This window comes from Cyprinus carpio, chromosome A3 (assembly GCF_018340385.1).
Source record: "Cyprinus carpio isolate SPL01 chromosome A3, ASM1834038v1, whole genome shotgun sequence".
In the NCBI taxonomy this organism is placed as follows: Eukaryota; Metazoa; Chordata; class Actinopteri; order Cypriniformes; family Cyprinidae; genus Cyprinus; species Cyprinus carpio.
In genome coordinates, this window is record NC_056574.1 from 1,233,637 (window position 1) to 1,253,560 (window position 19,924).

Below are 19,924 nucleotides of genomic sequence, written 5' to 3' on the forward strand. Positions count from 1 at the left end.
CAGATGCTTTGACACAACCAGTATTGTATAAAGCACTATACAAATAAAGGTGACTTGACTTTACTCAAGTATCAAAACGCACTACATGCTGTAAAGAAGGTTGTGGATACAGTGCAATAAAGTTACAAATATTGGACCTTTTTTCTTTATTAACTAACCTCAAGAAACATAATAAAATTCTAAAACTGCATTTCATGACCCATTTAAATTTAATAGTGCAATAGAGCAATTAAATTCAAATGGATCAACTTTCTCTGTATCTCTATATTATGTATTTTAATCCTTGTTAAAGCATTGTTACTTTAGCAAAATGCTAAATTCAGACCATACTGAAATACATTTTCAGTCAAGTGTTTTATGCATTTTTATTGTATGGTGCTATTTTGTGTCATGCACACTGCTTATGAAGAAGTCCAAATCAGTCATATATGAGATTCTGTTTTGGTTAGGATGCTCCCTTAGAAGACAGATATTTATGTAGATAAAAGACAGTGAGGCAGCTTACCAAGGTTTGACAGAAAGCTAGAGAAGAAAAATTATATCTTGGTCTTCTAGCTAACTCTAAGCAGCAATAGTGTATATAAATTTAATCAATACATATATTTATTTATTTATCTATTTATTCACACACAGGTAGAACTGTAGCTGGTTTCACATGCTTTCTATCTGGTCCAGACTGTCAACAGCAGTTTAAGCAGATCCAAATGGTTGGTGGAGCTAAACCTGACCTGTAGGTCATCTTCATCATTCTATAATAAAGCAAATTGGTCCAGCAAGAAACCAGCTACCATGTTCCAGAAAACAGCTTGGCTACATGGTTTGACCTGGTCCTCCTCTCTCTCTCTCTCTCTCTCTCTCTCTCTCTCTCTCTCTCTCTCTCTCTGTCCAGTAATTACACACAGAATTAAATTTTTGTAGGCTTATTAAATTGTATGATAATTTGACATGTAGGCTTTGTCTTTTAGTTTTCCATACTTTGACAGAGAGTTGTTGTTTAGCTCATTTGTTTATTATTTTAAGAAATCAAATTTGCATGTGTATGTAAATGTTGCACTACATTCAAAGCAACTGCTGGGTGATTTTACAAACCTGGAAACCTCTACAATGATCTCTCCCTAGCTCACTCCTGCCATTTTTTTTTTCTGGAGATAAAAACCCACTCAATAATGTTTCTGTGGAAAGGGAGGCTAAATATATGTGTGCCTCTCCTTTTTTGTTTGCTTCTCACAGCTGCAAGCAAAGGGTATAGTGATGGATTGTGGGTTGATTTTAGTGGCATGATATTGTAGGTTAAACATAAAAAGAGAAGTCAAAATTTGCATTTCTGTCTAAATAAAATACAAATGTACATTTGAAGCATATAAAGGAAAATGAATTACTTTTGAGACATTGTGAATTATGCATAATAATCAGGGGTGCACATAAGTGGCCCACAGGTCCGCATGGGTGACCAAAATAAAAAATGTGTCGTAGAAATAAGTTCTGACAGCGCATGTGTGTACCGACATGTTTGACAGCTGTTAATGCACAATTACCATTTTAGATCGACAAACTGTACTGTATAAGATTTCTATTAAAGTTGAAAGCACAAATCTAGGCTACCCGCTGCCGTTTTCAAAGCACAATGCAAAACTGTGACATTTCATTCACTGACGCTCTTCAATCGGCAGCACTAAACCCAGAAGCGCATATACTCACTTGCCGGCAGCCCGCCAAAATAAAAAAAAAGTAAATATTAGCATTTGATTTTAAAGATTACTATAAAATAACTGTATTTGTATTTAATACTCCCTTTTTTTATTTTAAAATAGAATAGTATTACCACACTTTATTATTTTGTTTATTATTGTATATTTTTAAAATAAACAAATTAAATAAAGTGCAATAATATTATCACTATTATAAATTTATATTTTATAGTTATATTTAATCAGTCACACTATGTGCAGTGTGAGGACCAAACCAAATCTCCAGGTTCTCTTAGAGAAAACTTATATGCATCCCTGATAATAACAACAGTTCTGTCAAACAAAAAATTCAGTTTGTTAGTTTATAAACCCTTTATCAAGCAATTTGATCAGAAAGAGAGAAATATGAAATGAATTTTCATGTTAAATTTGTAGCATGTATATCATCATACAGTATATCACAAATTTCCAAACAGCAGCTTACTTACCACTGAACGATCATGATAGTGACAATTCCATCAACTATGGAGCTTCTTTCATGCTGGCATTGAGCCATTGCACAGACCTCATTGTTGAGCTCTGGCAGGTACAATTTAATTCAGTACTTTACAATTTTGCTCCAATATTTGTATTGACTTTGTATATTTATGCTATTATCAGTGTTTTAGCTAAGCTACACAGTGGCGGTTCGTGGGTTTTAAAATAGAGGCACACATATTGTATTGGTCTGGGGATCCCTGCCAATTATTATTATTATCATTATTATTATTATTATTATTTAACCACTTTAAAACTGTTTTTTTGGTTGCTTTTAGTCAGAAAACTTAAAGGAAACGACACACATACAGCAAGATAATATAATTTCACTTACCTGGCCTATCACTTGAAGCAAACATCCATCCCTTTTTAAAAGTCTGTGTTAAAAGAGATCTGCCTGTTGTGCCATTTAATTAAGCTGACTGCTGTAGCCTATATCCAGCTTAGGTGTGTTCTCCCTTTATTTTTAATTTGTATATATATTGTTGAATGACAGCTTGGTAAATCTGTTGGCGATCAAATATTCAATATTGCTTCTCATAAGCGCTTGGTACTTGGTATTATCAGCGCAGCGGGAGACATTCAAACTTATGTCACATAATTTATGTCTTTATGATGATTGGTTGATATACCGCAAGGTTTCTTTTCTCAACACTCCTCAGCACTGAAAGTGAACAATTGGCGGTAATTATGGTATTACAGCTGTGAAATTATAAACAAAAAATACACATTCTGTGACATGAACTGAAATGATTTGTGAATTTTATTAACATTAAATCGTCCTCCTCCCTTTTTCACCTCAAAATTTTGGGGAAGCTGTTAATTCTTACATGTAATGCATAGTTTAGGCAAAGCCCCTTTCAAGGTAATCTGTTCACTCGAGTTGGCGGCCATATTTGCAATGCCTCCGGGAAGCTATTTTGGACATCCAAGACCAAGTCTTCATCTAAATGAATAGGGAAATCCTGAAATCTCAAAAACTGCCTGCTGAACTCACAAATAAATTACATATTTCAATTCAGCAACACAATCTGAAATTAACTGCCCCACAAATGTTGGTTCTTATGCTTAAATAGTGTTAAAAAAAATATTTTTCAGGCTAGACCAGTCAATGTTCATGTGCAGTCATAAGCTTGAGTCTCAGGTTTCTATGGGAACTGGAGCTTCTAATGGCAGCTGTAATGCCACAGTGATTTTACCAATCAGCGATTGGCTGTTATATTCAGAAGGCGGGATTATTCTGCCTTATTGCACATTGCAGTTTCTCCCATTCATACAGGTAAGTAATAGGAGTGAACCGTCTTTGTATCTTTGTATATGTAATCTTTGGCTCAGGTAAGTTAGGCTCTCACAGTTAATGAACAAGAATGATTTGATGCTGATTTGTAGTTTCCATGGTTCGTCTGTGTATCATTTTAGAGAACACTGAAAGCTTGTGTAGCTGTTGCCATGGATACTTGATAGTGAAGAACAATCGATACATTTAGATGTGAAACATGATGTTATCAATGCTGGCCACAATACCACAAGTTTCCTTTTGTGTGGGTTTTGAGTGTGTGTGTGTGTGTGTGTGTGATGAGTGTCTCTACAGGGAATTGTTAATAATAGCTCATAAGTGACATTGAAATGTGTGTGGGTTTGCTGTATGTAGGCCAATCCATGGTTGAATGTTATACTCAGGGATCATGTGTAGATGTGTAGTACTTAGATGATGGTAGGCTTAGACCAAAAAACAGATTTTTACTTCAGTATTTCAGGTGAAATATTGATGTTTTTTGACTGGCAGACTTCTTGCTCTTATATCTTTGGATGGTGTGTGTGTGGAGTGCTCAAGTTAATCCAAAAACATAATGGTATTTATGAATTAATCAGAGATTAAGATTTCCAGAGATTTTTTAATTTTCATTTTCGGAGACGTGAGCTCCATTTAGCACTCATGAGCCCGCTGAGAACCCTTACCTTGGCCACTTCGTTTGCCACTGGCTCTGATGTCTCTATTAACTTGTTACGTAAGTGACATAAGGAATGCTGTTTCCGGGTCCAAGCCTCCACTCGTTTCACTTGAGAATACTCTTAACACTAATTTATGAGCACTATTTATTCATTATACAGATTTAAGATAAACATTTAAAGGAGTCATATGACGTTTCTAAAAAGAACATTATGTTGTGTATTTGGTATAATGCAATGTGTTTATGTGGTTTAAGGTTAAAAAAAAAACACATTATTTTCCACATAATGTACATTTTTGTTGCTCCTCTATGCCCCTCCTTTCTGAAACGCATCGATTTTAACAAAGCTCATCGTTTTAAAAAAGCGAGGTATACGCTGATTGGCCAGCTATCCAGTGCATTGTGATTGGCTGAATACCTCAAATGTGTGACGGAAATCTTACGCCCCATAACATACTGTGATGAGACAAAACCTATAAAACTTTGTTAACAAATTTGTTGCATCCAGTGGGGACATAATTTCTGATTATAATGACTTATACTGTCTTTTTACGCGTTCTGGAACAGTGTTGTAAATACATCTTAACTACTGATTTCTAGTTGTGTCCTCTTTTGGAAGGCCAAACAAAGTATTTTCGCTTTCACAACAAAAAACAGCGTCTCCACAACATGGCAGCATTAGCAACAGCAAGAATAAAAGTTTCGCCTTCTTTCTTTGTGTGAACATTTGGGCAGCGTTTTGCAAATCTTCCCACATCGTGACGTAGACATGTGGGGGCATGTTAGAATGAGCCGTTTTAGGTAGGAGTGGTTGACTCTTAACTTTTATAAATAATATCTCTTTGGATTTGAGACTTTAGTCTTTTCAACTTTACAGATCTTCTTTATGCACCAAGAGCTTGTAAAGATAAAGATACTCTAAAGATAAAGGAAACATTGAAATCGTATCATATGACCCCTTAAAAACTTACGGTGTACACTACAATCTCTGTGTTCAGATGCAAATATTTGACAGATTTTTAAAAGATGAATCAGTGTCGGACCATCTGGGAACTGGTAATGACATAAAGGTTAATATTATATTTTTTGGTAGTATTACAGCACATTGTGAGTTCATAACAGCACCATTTGTTGTTTTCTTGCGGCTTGAGATTTGGATCCTGGCAGCAGTGATGTCAGACTTAATAAGCAGATAATGGCTAAACAATTAATTTTGGGTGTATATATATCACAGGCCATCTTTGGTATCATTAATGTATTATTTGTCCCAGATCAAATAGTTATGGCTGAGGGCAAAGTTCCATAACTTTGTATTTTTATACAACTTTAATGCTGTATCAGAATGCTGCCTTTGTACTTTGACTGAATTGCTTAGCCACATTTATAATACCTATTTTCGTTTTTCGTTTATTAAATATTATTGTTCAAAAAATATTATTTTATAAAAAAATATAGTAGTATATTTACATTGGTTACATTGTTATGCCATTAGATGTCAAATATATCTTGAGTAAGTCAGCAACAAAGACTTTTTATATTTTAAGGACTGAAACATGGTTATAAACAAAGACATTATTTTTACAATTTACAATGTACTGACCAGTGTTATCATGGGAAATCCTCTTAACAGTTGAAAGTATAGTACAATGAAGATACCACTTTCCTCCGTGAACATTCAAACTAATGCTTTATTCGGAATATGAAATTGAGCTGAAGAATGAATGCTGTATCAGATGCTGTATCTCATAACACACTACTCTACATAATACAATAAACTTTTAACTTCAATGAAGCAACTCAACATTCCTTTGTTACTAGTTCTAAAGTGACGTTTTCAAATTAGGAACAGAGGTTTTGGTCTCAACTGTTAAACTGTCAACTTGAGATTTGTATCTGTGGTGGAAGTAGTTTCACACAAAAAGTTTTTTTTTTTTAAGACACTCTATGGTTGTTTCTTGTTTATTTACATACTTGTGCCATCAAACTGTTGTATAAACGCAATATCACACTCATTGCTGTGCAGCATGGCTCTATATCAACACAGCTGTGATTAACTACAGCTGTTAGCCTGTGGCCTCGTGGCTACGGCCAAATCACAGCCGTGATATAGATATAGAGTGATATCAAATGGCTACTCATGTGATATTGCTTATATAAACACTCACATTTAAGGTTTAAGGATGGTTTTAATGGTTATACCACAAGTCATTAAAATAAAAATTTAAAAGTTTTATATAAATCCAACATTCATAAAAATTACATTTGACACAAATAATAATAATAAAATATTTTTCTTTATCATTAATACTGTTAAAAATCATTGACCCTTTGATGAGTGAAGCGAGGCTGGTGAGTAGCGCAGGTGTCACTCATTATCATTTACTCCATCGGCCTCCCTCCGCTCCCATGGATCTCGGCTCAGCCCCACTTGTCACAGACCCATTTATGCAGTATTTTTTGATTGCCCTCAAATAACATTTAACTGAGAGAGTGCTTAAAACTAAAATCTTTTATGTGGTTTCTCATTCTTGTCAGACCCATAATTCCTCAATACAAGACCTCCTTCACCACCACAATGGATGCCCCCTCTGAACATGCTGCCATGGAGCTGGACTTCGGGCATTTTGATGAGCGGGACAAGGCATCTCGTACTTCACGAGGTGGACGGGCCAACGGTCTCCCTAGCCCCACCCACAGCGCTCACTGCAGTTTTTACCGTACACGCACCCTTCAGGCTCTGACCAGCGAGAAAAAGGCTAAGAAGGTGCGATTCTACCGCAATGGCGACCGCTACTTCAAGGGCATCGTGTATGCAGTGGCCAATGACCGTTTCCGCACATTTGACGCTCTACTGGCTGACTTAACCCGCTCTCTCTCTGACCATATCAATCTGCCACAAGGGGTCAGATTCATCTTTACCATCGACGGATCACAGAAGATTAGCAGTCTGGATGAGCTAGAGGAAGGTGAGTGTTTGAGTTTGGCAAGCTTTTTTTGAAAAGCTTGGAAAATGTGTGCATGATAGTATGGTGTCTCTAAAATTTGCTTACTATTATTGAGCAATACATTTCCACATAAATAGTTAGTCTGAGAAACATTGATAGAAATTTCAGACCAGCTACATTATAAAATATGCAATTATGAAAAAATAATTTGCCTTGGTTCATGAGAAACATACCTGTAAAGGCCTTTCCAAACTGAGAACGCTGCGACAAAATGAAGCGAATCACAGACGAATGGTGCTTTCACACCGAACGCAAAACAATTGTTCGCCTTCTGCTAATTCACGCCTGCACGCTAGGTGGCGCGGACAACAATGTATTTTTCTTCAGATATGTATCTCGTAAATGGATTTAACATCATCTGCTGCTCAATATACATCATTAAATTAAGATAAACAAGGTTCCCTATCTGTCGGTCACTACGAGTTATGTCGAACGACATATGGGGTCTCACTTGGGAGGCCAATCATCTCTGAGTTTAGAGAGAAAACGCCAATGAAAATTGGCTAGTGGATTTAACATACCTGAGCCACTCCCCGTGCCCACGGGTATAAATAGGCGGCAGGTGCATCCACTCACTAGATTTTTGCTTTGGAGCCGAGTACTTGTATGAAAGCTGTTATACTCCACAAAGCCATTCATCTGCTGTGTGTCGGGATGCTGTTCTGGTTGGCAGTATGGCGCGAACAGCAGTGTCCCTTTCAGCAATTCCCCTGGGCGCTTCAACTAAAAGAGCAGATTTCCTAAAAGAGCAAATCACAGACGATTCGCATCTTTTTAAAGATGCCGTTTCGTCCGTGTCCTTCTGGATGTGGTCGTTTCCTGTTCTCTGACAACGGCCACAAGCGTTGTCTTCCGTGTCTGGGCATTCAGCACGCTGAAGACATGTTCGTGGATGGTTCATGCACACACTGTGTGTGTGACCATGGCAACGCTGCGATTGCATCTCCTTTCTTAAAGGGAAAGGAGCAGACCCCTCTGTCACTACCCGTTCCGGTTTCTCTGCCACGAGCAGAGGACCGCCGGCTAGTGCTCTGGGAGATTTGAAGGTGACAGTGAGAGCTTCTCCGCCGGGCCACGCCCCACGGACCTCTTACCCCTTCCGCAGTGTTTGTCCTGTGTGGCTGCTGGGTGATTCTGCTGGGCTGTCTTACGGCAGTCCCAACGGGTCATTCAGTTTGCTGCCGGGGATCACCCGAAATCGTCAACTGAAATCGTCATTCAGTTTTCCGCCGGGGATCAGATGTCGATTGCAGCATCGGGGATGGGCTATTGACCTCTGTGGATGAAGATTCGGCAGGGCTGCCCACCTCGGGTGTTGTCGCCACTGCCGAATTGGACCCAGAGTTGACAGCCGTGCTTGCCCGGGCAGCTGTGAGCATCAGGATGGAGGTGAATACACCCTGTCCACTCTGATGGTCCAGTAGTGCCGTCTCTGGTTCAGCCTGGTCGGTATGAGAGACATGACAAAGTGCACTTTCTCAACGCTCCCATCTCCCAGGCTGTCCTGTGTGGTGACGCTGTCGAGGGCTGTGCCCAGCAGTTCCTGACAGAACAACAGCAGACTGAGGCCATACAGCACATCTTGCCCCGACGTGATCCTCCGGTTGCCACCATTCCGTCGTGGGCAGTGCCTCAGTCAGTTGGGGCTTCAGGTCAACCGAGACAAGAGCAAGCTCTCCCCTGTGCAGAGAATCTCTTATCTTGGTATGGAGTTAGACTCTATGAGTATGACGGCACGTCTCAACAGCGAGCGTGCCCAGTCAGTGCTGAACTGCCTGAGTTCCTTGAGAGGCAGGACAGTGGTACCACTGAAACGCTTTCAGAGGCTCCTGGGGTATATGGCATCTGCAGCCGCAATCACGCCACTCGGGTTGCTTCATATTAGGCCACTTCAGCACTGGTTGCACTCCCGAGTCCTGAGATGGGGATGGTGCCATTGTACACATCGTGTCACCATCACACCGATGTGTCACCGCCTATTCAGCCCCTGGTCGGACCTTGCCTTTCTATGGGCCGGCGTGCCCTTAGTACAAGTGTCCCAGGATGGTGTCACAACAGATGCCTCCAACATGGGCTGGGGCGCGACATGCAATGGGCAGGCATCTTCTGGGTCCTGGACAGGACCTCAACTGCTTTGGCACATCAACTGTCTGGAGTTGCTGGCAGTGCATCTAGCTTACGGCGGTTTTGGCCGCAGTTGCTAGACAAGCACGTGTTGGTCTGCACGGACAACACTGCTGCTGTTTCGTACATAAACCGACAGGGCGGTCTACGATCACGTCGCATGTCACAACCCACCCGCCATCTCCTCAAGTCGCTGCACGCTATCCACATCCCGGGGGAGCTCAATCGTGCAGCCAATGCGCTCTCACGACAGCTCACTTTCCCCGGTACTCCATCCCCAGATGGTCCAGCTGATCTGGAGTCGATTCAGGGAAGCCCAGGTAGACCTGTTTGCTTCCCACAAGTCCTCCCACTGCCAGCTGTACTATTCCCTGTCCCAGGTCCCCCTGGGCACGGATGCACTGGCACACGGCTGGCCTCGGGCTCTGTGCAAGGTTATGGAGGACGAGGAACAGGTCCTGTTGGTTGCGCCTTACTGGCCCACCCGGACCTGGTTTTCGGAACTCATGCTCCTCGTGACAGCCCCTCCCTGGCGCATCGCCCTGAGGAGGGACCTCCTCTCTCAGGGGCTTGGCACCATTTGGCACCCACGTCCATATCTTTGGAACCTCCACGTGTGGCTTCTGGACGGGACGTGGCAGACCTAAGTGATCTGCCACCTGCTGTGGTAGACACTACTACTCAGGCTAGAGCCCCCTCTACGAGGCAGGCCTATGCTCTGAAGTGGAGTCTGTTCACGAATTGGTGTTCTTCTCACCAAGAAGACCGCCGGAGATGCTCGGTCAGAGTCGTGCTTTCTTTCCTGCAAGAAGGTTGGAGCGTAGGCTGTCACCCTCCACCTTGAAAGTGTATGTGGCTACCATTGCAGCCCATCACGATGCAGTGGACGGCCGGTCCCTGGGGAGGCATGACCTGAACGTTAGATTCTTGAGGGGTGCCAGAAGGTTAAATCCTCCTAGGACACCCCTGATTCCCTCCTTGGACCTCTCTATTGTTCTGGCTGGACTTCAGAGGGGTCCATTTGAGGCGCTGGATTCAGTCCTGGATTAAGTTCCTGTCTCCCAGCGCTCCTGGTCGCGTTCACTTCTATCAAGAGGGTCGAGGACCTCCAAGCATTTTCGGTAAGTGAAGAGTGCCTTGTGTTCGGGCCGGCCTACTCTCACGTTGTCCTGAGACCCTGGCCTGGATACGTGCCCAAGGTTCCATCACTCCCTTCCGAGACCAGGTGGTGAAGCTGCAAGCGCTGCCCCTGGAGGAGGCAGATCCAGCCTTGGTGTTGCTATGTCCCGTAAGAGCGCTTTGCATATATGTGGACCGCACCCAGAGCTTCAGAAGCTCTGAGCAGCTCCTGGTCTGCTTTGTAGGTCAGTAGAAGGGGAAGGCTGTCTCCAAGCAGATTTTGGCCCACTGGATAGTGGATGCCATCGCCTTGGCGTACCATTCCCAAGGCAAGCCGTGCCCCCTGGGGGTGAGTGCCTCCTTCTTCTATGTGCTGGCGCACGGCGCCTCTATGGCAGACATCTGTCGAGCTGCTGGCTGGGTGACACCTAATACCTTCGCAAGGTTTTACAACCTACTTGTAGAGCCAGTTTCTTCCCGTGTGTTGGGTAACAGGTAATTGGCGGGAAGGGCTGTCTGGGTGTCACGCTTGCTGCGCCATTCCCCCTAACACGGGGATGCGAGCACCTTTCTTCTCCGAGTAGAGTTCCCCGGTTGGCGTACCCTGATCGAGCATCCTCCAGCACCCTCGGCGGTCAGACTTGGCGGAGCAGTCTGCCGCCAGGCCCAGCACTGGTGTTAGCATGCCCGGAGTTCGGTCAGCCACCTTTTCCTAAGGCTCGCTTCCCCATTGTCTTGCCAAGCTGTAAGAACAAATAAGGAAGATTTGAAGCAATCTTTCTCCGAAGGTTGAAATCCCTTCCACTAACTTTGTGTGGGCGGAACAGCAGTGTGGCCTTCTCTAGCAGCGATGTACTCACCCTTTGGCCCCTTCGGTACCAAGGTCAGTGAATTTGCACTGGGGCTTTGGGAAGGTTACGACCTTAAGCGTAGCTTTTGTGGCACGCCACGGCTTGCCGACAATTGCAGCGCCACAGGGTTGTGACGGTGTTCAGGTGTGGCGTTTTCCATAGGACCCCATATGTCGTTCGACATAACTCGTAGAGACCAACAGATAGGGAAGTTCTCGGTTACGTACGTAACCCTCATTCCCTGATGAAGGGAATGGAGACGTTATGTCCCCATGCCACAACCTTGAACCATTCGCTGTTGCCGGGACAAGTTCTCAGCTCCTCAGCGTAAAACCTAGTGAGTGGATGCACCTGCCGCCTATTTATACCCGTGGAGTGGGAGTGGCTCAGGTAAGTTAAACCCACTAGCCAATTTCCATTGCCGTTTTCTCTTAAACTCAGAGATGATTGGCCTCCCAAGTGAGACCCCATATGTTGTTCGACATAACGTCTCCGTTCCCTCCATCAGGGAACGAGGGTTACGTACGTAACCGAGACGTTCTACACTAGAAACAAACTATCTATAATGCTTACAAGAATAGGCTACATCCTAAAATATAATTATAAGTACAATTAGCATGTAATAAGTACAATTAGCATGCAATTATTCATGTATTTGCTTACCCACTTTAAACCATCATTGAGTGCTTTTTTATTATTTTATTTTTATTTTACCTTTATTTAACCAGGTTAATCAGTTGAGAACAGGTTCTCATTTGCAACCACGACCTGACCGAGATAAGACATACCGACATTCAAATACACAGTCATAAATATAGAAGACATTCAGATTCAGTTAAAAGTACTGGACAATGTATAAAAATAAAAATTGAAAAACTTAATAGTTTAAAAATGTAAAATGGCAGTGCAAGAAAAATAGCAGTAGGATAATAGTACAGTCCAACATGGGTAAATTGATAATGTGCAAATAAATGCAATAACAGCCATTCAGTTGAATATGTGCAAAAGAATACATAAGACTTTGTTTGCAAAGAGCAACATGTACAGTGGTCCGTCAGTAAATTTGAGAGTAAAACTTTAAAAGTAGTGATCGAAACAGTAGATTCTAATTTGAGAGACTTTTGTAAAGTGTTTCAATCATTTGCAGCAGAAAATTTAAAAGAAGAGCGGCCAAAAGAGGTGCAGGCTTTTGTAGGGTCTAGAGAGATATATTTACTCGAACGCCAGGTTAAATACAGGCACTGATATGGTTATTAAAGTACTTAGGTAAGATGGTGTTTTGCCTAATATGGACTTGTAAATTAACTGATACCAGTGATTTAGGCGCTGGTTGTGTAACAAAGGCCATCCAACTAGTGAGTAAAGAGTGCAGTGGTGGGTGTTGTATGGGGCTTTAGTAATAAAGCAAATAGCACTGTGGTAAACAACGTCCAATTTCTTGAGTAAAGAATTAGAAGCAGTTCTGTAGACAACATCACTAAAGTCAAGCATTGGGATGATGATCATTTTCACAAGGGCCTGTTTTGCAGGAAGAGTAAATTAAGCTTTATTTCGAAATAGAAACCCAATCCTGGACTTGATCTTTGACTGGAGATGGTTTATGTGGGTTTGAAAGGAAAGTGAGGGGTCTAGCCAGACCCCCAGGTATTTATATTTCTCCACATATTCCGCTTAGACCCATTCAGGGTGGTGATGTTTATTGGGCACGAAGATACAGAATGTGTCTGATTAAAGATCATGCATTTTGTTTTACTAGAGTTTAAAGACAATTGAAGATCACAGAAGGCTAATTGAATGTCTTCAAAACTCTTTTGGAGTTTTTCTAAAATGTTTTCCAATGTTGAGCCTGAAGTGTACAGAACGGTGTCGTCTGCGTAGAGATGAATAAGAGAGTTGCCCAAAGGCACAAGCAACATCATTGATGTAAACAGAGAATAACATCGTGCCAAGGATCGAGCCCTGGGGCACCCCCATAGATACAGCCAGAGGCTCAGACAGCAGACCCTCAGACTTAACACACTGAAATCTATCAGTGAAATAATTAGAAAACCAAGAAAGGCACGTGTTTGAAAAACCAGGGCCTTAAGTTTCCCAATAAGAATACTGTGATTGACAGAATCAAAAGCTTTGGCCAAGTCAATAAAAACAGCTGCACAATGTTATTTTTGGTCTAGAGCTGTTATAACATCATTTAGGACCTTTAGTGTTGCTGAGGTGCACCCATGACCAGCTCTGAAGCCAGATTGCATATCAGAGAGGAAATGATGTGACTCAAGATGACCTATTATCTGTTTGTTGACTTGACTTTCAAAGACTTTTGTAATAACTTCCAATTGGGATCTATAGTTGATTTTGATTAATAAGCAGACACTTTCACTCTTTGTATGTTTAATAACGCTACACTGCTAATATTTGTCAAAAAATACATCCTTTATTGCTATAAAAATACCATGAGCTGCATACAAAAAACATACAGAAAATATATTGTCATAATCATATGTCTATTTGCTTTCATATTTCATGTGTAGAAAAAGAGTGAGCGCAATCTGACTCATGACACTCGCGAACATGGAAGAAAACTGATGGTGCTCTACAGATCACATAATTCAGTGGACAATTAATAGATATGTTATTCTGTATAAAGAACATGTGAGAATAAATCTGTTCATAAATACCAGTGATAACAAGAATTCAGCATCCACTCTCTTCTCTTATCTGGGATACTCTTCTTCTGTGTTTGTTTACACTGGTTTTCGAAACAACGCCACCACTCTTGTCTTTTTGTGTAACAGCAGTTGCTCCGTTCATGTGATCCTTGCTCAAATCTTATTAGAAAGCCCATGTTTTTGCTTTGTGAAACTGAAAAGATTTGATGGGCTGGTTCAAAAAAAATTCGCATTTTCGGTGTGTGAATTTATCTATCATACGTTATCTATCATACGTTCTATGCGGAAGCATCCATAGAAATCTATTGTTTTATTCCAGTGCGTCATCGCGTCCGATATTCGTTTTGCTTTTTCACGCTCAGTGGCTATGTTTACATGCAACCAAATAATCCGTTTTATGTGGGTGGATTGTATAGGAAATACTGCAATCGGTGAATCCCTACTCTGAACTCTCATTTGCAGCTTTTGACCGCTGAGTGGCGCTTTAACCACAAGTTATCAAACAAGCGCATCACCGCACATTTTCACAAATAGACGTTAGTTTTGCCTCGCTGATGTGTCACATTTGACGTCTGCAGTCAGGGAAAATGAAAGAAAAACACTGTAGTTAAAATATTTAATATTCACAGTTGAAAGTTTGGTACTTATGAAGTTATGTACATTTCTTAGAACGAATTCAAGCAGGATAAATGTCAAGCCTTTGCCTGAGCTCATATTTTCTCTAAGCTACATGGTATTAGAAGATATTTGACACATTTAATAGGTGTGCAGTATTATTTATATTTTATGAATTATGTGTTATATTATTCAAAAGAAATTGTGGTTTAATTTGCATCGGAGCATTAAAAGTGGTAGCCTAATTTAGTGAGCTAGGCTACATGGATTTATATGCAAAATGTCAATATTCTCATATATTAGGCCTATATTTTAATTTATATTTAAAAAATTCCTTTAATAAAACAACATGCATTTTTTTTTATTCGTTACCTGTCATTGATTTTGACAGATAACTTCTTGGGGAAAATATATTTGTCTGTACACTGATTAAGAAATTGTTGCATGTTTTATGAATTATTTCCTTTATTTTAGTAAAACGTGAGGCACTGTATAATTTCGCTCCCATTATTTAGGCCTACTTAAAACAAGAAATGAATAAATTAAACCTGCACGATTTAGCTAAATCATTGAGACTCTTAAGAATGGACAGATTAATAAAACGTCCTCACGTTTAAACTCAAGTTCTCTCATTATAATCAACAAAATGCACACGATGTAAAAAAGACCTTCATTAATCGACAACTTCAGTGGTTTTAAAGGGGGCCTTCTTTACTTGCTTTCATATAATTTAAGTAAAAAAAATAAAATTGCAGCCGCATTTAAATGCAGGTGTGTAAAATGTCAGAGTGCAAGATTTGTGCGGCGCGTGTGATGCTGAGTGTGACGTGCAGCATTTATTCTTTTTTGTTTTATCTTCATTACAAATCTTGTTTGGTTATATTTTGGATAATTGGATGTAAAAAGTATTTACTTTGTAATGCATATGCAAAATGTGAATTAATATTCATATTCAAGTGTTTGTGCGAAAATTATTAATGCGCATGGATGACAGGGAGGCGCCATCTCGATCACTTGATTTTTTTCCTGATAATGAAATAACTTAAAATTTTGGTGTCACACATACATGAGAAATATATCTACAGAAAGCTTGAAATGTCTTTTAAACGAATCAATTCAGAGCACTGTGAATTTCATCTTGCAGCCAACAAGAAAACATTTGTTTATTAATAAATAATTAAAATGTCTCCTTTTTCACAATTATTAAGCTACTTCTGCCTGTGTCTTGTGGCAAACTTAATGCATGTGCTTCAGCGCGGAACATATTAAGGCTCATTATGGATTATAGCTGTAAATTTAATATAAACCTGCGATTAGTTGAATAATAACAAATGAACGACTAGTGACTAGAAAAATCTTATGTGGGGGAAGACCTATTAAATACCCTCTAGACATCTCTGTTAAAGTTTTTAAAGCATTTTATATGTGTTTGCATAAATTCTGCTTTCAGAACAGTCTGTAATGGAGAGATGCCTTAACACTGATTTTTCCTCTGAAACACAAAAACGAAAATTGAAATAAAATTGATATTTTATGTTTTGAGAATGGCCAACCCTTCTCTGCAGATATTGTTGCTTCTGGTTTGTGCATTGTAAAAAGGGTACAAAAAAATAAATAAAAATGATGTCTCCAAAAACTCCTTAATGATTTTTGTCATGTCTGTAACGCATGTGTATTTCCCAAATCTAAAATAGCCTATAAAACATGTTCATAGACAATACTTTACTGATGTCTGGACTCTGTTTGGGATTTAGAAAAACATAAAGAGATGGTTCAGTATATTGGTTATGAACAGGCTACATTCTGTGAGAATATGTAATTGATAGTTTAAAAAATATTGTTTAGACAAAACAAAATAGAATTAATGCAACAGTTTGCATCTTTTTTTTTTGAGTTAAGGCAACTTGCTCTGAAATTAATTTATAATAACTAATAAAACTATTAATGCGCTATACCAGTATGAGAGCCCAAGTTGCTCTTATAGTGGCCTTCAGCTCTTCTGCATTCTTGGGTCTGGCATATCGCATCTTCCTCTTCACAATACCCCATAGATTTTCTATGGTCGCTAAGGTCAGGCGAGTTTGCTGGCCAATTAAGAACAGGTATACCATGGTCCTTAAACCAGGTACTGGAAGCTTTGGCACTGTGTGCAGGAGCCAAGTCCTGTTGGAAAATGAAATCTGCATCTCCATAAAGTTGGTCAGCAGCAGGAAACATGAAGTTCTCTAAAACTTCCTGATATACGGCTGCGTTGACCTTGGACCTCAGAAAACACAGTGGACCAACACCAGCAGATGACATGGCACCCCAAACCATCACTGACTGTGGAGACTTTACACTGGACCTCAAGCAACGTGCACTGTGTGCCTCTCCTCTCTTCCTCCAGACTCTGGGACCCTGATTTCCAAAGGAAATGCGAAATTTTTTTTTTTCAGAGAACATAACTTTGGACCACTCAGCAGCAGTCCAGTCCTTTTTGAAGCGAGACGCTTCTGACGTTCTGTTGTTCAAGAGTGGCTTGACACAAGGAATGAGACAGCTGAAACCCATGTCTTTCATACATCTGTGCGTAGTGGTTCTTGAAGCACTGACTCCTGCTGCAGTCCACTCTTTGTGAATCAAGGAGCAAGGAGACGGCCACAGAAGGGCGGTGTAGCCCGTCTCTGCCCTTAAACCTGCCAAATGTCAGGCCAAGCGGCGTTCCTGAGACGGGCGACCCGGAGTTGGAGATGTCAGCTTGTCAGGAGATGGTAGCAGGACCACTCCTTCCTCAAGAGGAGAGCCGGGGGAGAATCCTTTGTTCTCGTTTTCTTTTTGTTCCGCCACTGGCCCCTCGGTACCCAAACCTTCATTAAAAGAGCTGTTTCCTCTACCTCCGGGTCCCAAGAGGCCGCGGACGACAGTTGGCGACATGTTTCCTCTCCGCTCTCATTCCCCTCTCCCCTTGCCAGTTTCCACACAGAGCCGGCTCAAGAATGCATTGCCTTCTCATACCCTCTTTGCCACTCGGAATCAGACGAGTGCCCGCACTCCGCCCCCGCTAAGGGACGCTATGCCTCCCAGGCCGGGGCTGTCTATTCCGCCTCACTATACTGCCCCACTGTGGGTACGCCTGTAGTTCCCTTGACTCCGCTGGATCGGTTTCTGGGAGCCTGGCTAGAGCTCCCCAGGCCGTCCAGCTGGCTCATCCGAACGATCAGGCTCGGCCACACGATTCAGTTCCCCCCGCATCCCCCCAGGTTTTGGGGTGTTCGCGCGACGATAGTGGGCAAGGATGCTCCTGTCATGCGTGTGGAGGTCGCGACCCTGCTGGCAAAGGGCGCCATAGAGCCGGTCCCTCCAGCCGAAATGAAGTCCGGCTTTTAAAGCCCCTACTTCATAGCACCCGAGAAAACAGGTGGGTTGCGGCCAATCCTGGACTTGCGTGCCTTGAACCGAGCTCTTCACAGACTTCCGTTCAAGATGCTAACGCCCAAGCGCATTTTCGAATGCATTCATCCATTGGATTGGTTTGCAGCAATCGACCTGAATGATGGGTACTTTCATGTCTCCATTCTTCCTCGACACAGACCGTTTCTTCGTTTTGCTTTCGAGGGGCAGGCATATCAGTACAAGGTTCTCCCATTCGGGTGGGTCCTGTCTCCCTGTGTATTTACAAAAGTCGTGGAGGGAGCCCTGGCTCCTCTCAGGGAACAAGGTGTCTGTATCCTCAACTACCTCGACGACTGGCTGATTCTAGCTCACTCTCGAGCGCGGTTGTGCGAGCACAGGGATCTGGTGCTCAGACACCTCATCCATCTGGGTCTTCGGGTCAACTGGGAAAAGACCAAACTCTCCCCTGTGCAGAGGATCTCTTTTCTCGGTATGGAAATAGACTCGGTCGCCTTGTTCGCACAGCTTACGAGCGAGCGTGCACAGTCACTGCTGAATTGCCTGAGTCAATTCGAGGGAAAGAGAGCGGTTCCACTGAAACTGTGTCAGAGGCTCCTGGGGCATATGGCGTCCGCAGTGGCAGTAATACCGCTCGGGTTGCTCCATATGAGACCACTTCAGCACTTGCTTCACGACCGAGTCCCGAGATGGGCATGGCAACATGACACGCTCCGAGTGACTGTCATGCAGGCCTGCATCCGAACCTTCTCACCGTGGTTGGACCTCTTGTTTCTACGGGCTGGTGTTCACCTAGAACCAGTGTCCAGACATTTTGTTGTGTCAACAGATGCCTCTGCCATGGGCTGGGGTGCCATGTGCAACGGACATGCTGCATCAGGTTCCTGGACAGGACTCCTACTTCAGTGGCATTTCAATTGCCTCGAGTCAATTGCCTCGAGTTGCTAGCAGTAACTCTGAGGAATGGAGACTCCACCCCCAGTTGATTCAGCTGATTTGGGAACACTTCGGAGATGCTCAGGTAGACCTGTTTGCCTCTCCAGAAAATTCCCACTGCCAGTTGTTTTACTCCCTGACCGAGGACAGCCTTGGCACAGACGCTCTGGTGCACAGCTGGCCGCTGGGCATGCGCAGGTATGCGTTTCCCCCAGTGAGCCTTCTTGCACAGACGTTGTGCAAGATCAGGGAGGACGAGGAGCAGGTCCTCATGGTTGCGCCTTTTTGGCCCGGCCGGACCTGGTTCCCCGAATGTGTACTTCTCGCGACAACCCCTCCCTGGCCAATTCCTCTGAGGAAAGACCTTCTTTCTCAGAGACGGGGCACCCTCGGGCACCCGCATCCCGATCTTTGGAATCTACATGTGTGGGTTCTGGACGAGTCACAGAAGGTTTAGGTACCTTGCCACCTAGAGCTTAGAGCTTTGTCTACCAGACACGCCTATGCTCTGAAGTGGAACCTCTTCATCACCTAGTGTTCTTCACATCGTGAAGACCCCTGGAGATGCCCGATCGGGTCAGTGCTTTCCTTTCTTCAGGAAGGGTTGGAACGAAGGCTGTCTCCTTCCACCCTGAAGGTCTATGTGGCCGCCATTTCAGCTCATCATGACCCTGTTGATGGTAAGTCTCTTGGGAAGCATGATCTGATCATCAGGTTCCTGAGAAGGGCCAGGAGGCTCAATCCGCCCTCATCAAGTTCCCTCTTGGGACCTCGCAGTCATTCTATCGGCACTGCAGAGGGCTCCCTTTGAACCCTTGCTCTCAGTAGAGCTTAAGTTTTTATCATTGAAGACTGCGCTCCTGACGGCTTTGGCTTCGGTTAAGAGGGTCGGGGACCTACAGGCATTTTCAGTTGACGAAGCGTGCCTGGAATTCGGGCCGGCCAACTCTCATGTTATCTTGAGACCCCGGCCTGGATACGTGCCCAAAGTTCCCACCACTCCTTTTAGAGATCAGGTGGTGAACTTGCAAGCGCTGCCCC

At 42.6% G+C, this 19,924-nt stretch overlaps 1 protein-coding gene across 1 annotated transcript in view; it reads left to right on the forward strand.

Annotated features, from left to right (window-relative positions):
- The window catches only part of LOC109086483 (neuronal migration protein doublecortin-like), a 121,020-nt gene that overhangs the window by 22,006 nt on the left and 79,090 nt on the right, over window positions 1-19,924 (forward strand). The window contains exon 2 of the mRNA XM_042733694.1: window positions 6,713-7,143. Coding sequence (XP_042589628.1) covers window positions 6,753-7,143 — 391 coding nt within the window. The 5' untranslated portion in view covers window positions 6,713-6,752. The remainder of the gene's footprint in view (window positions 1-6,712; window positions 7,144-19,924) is intronic.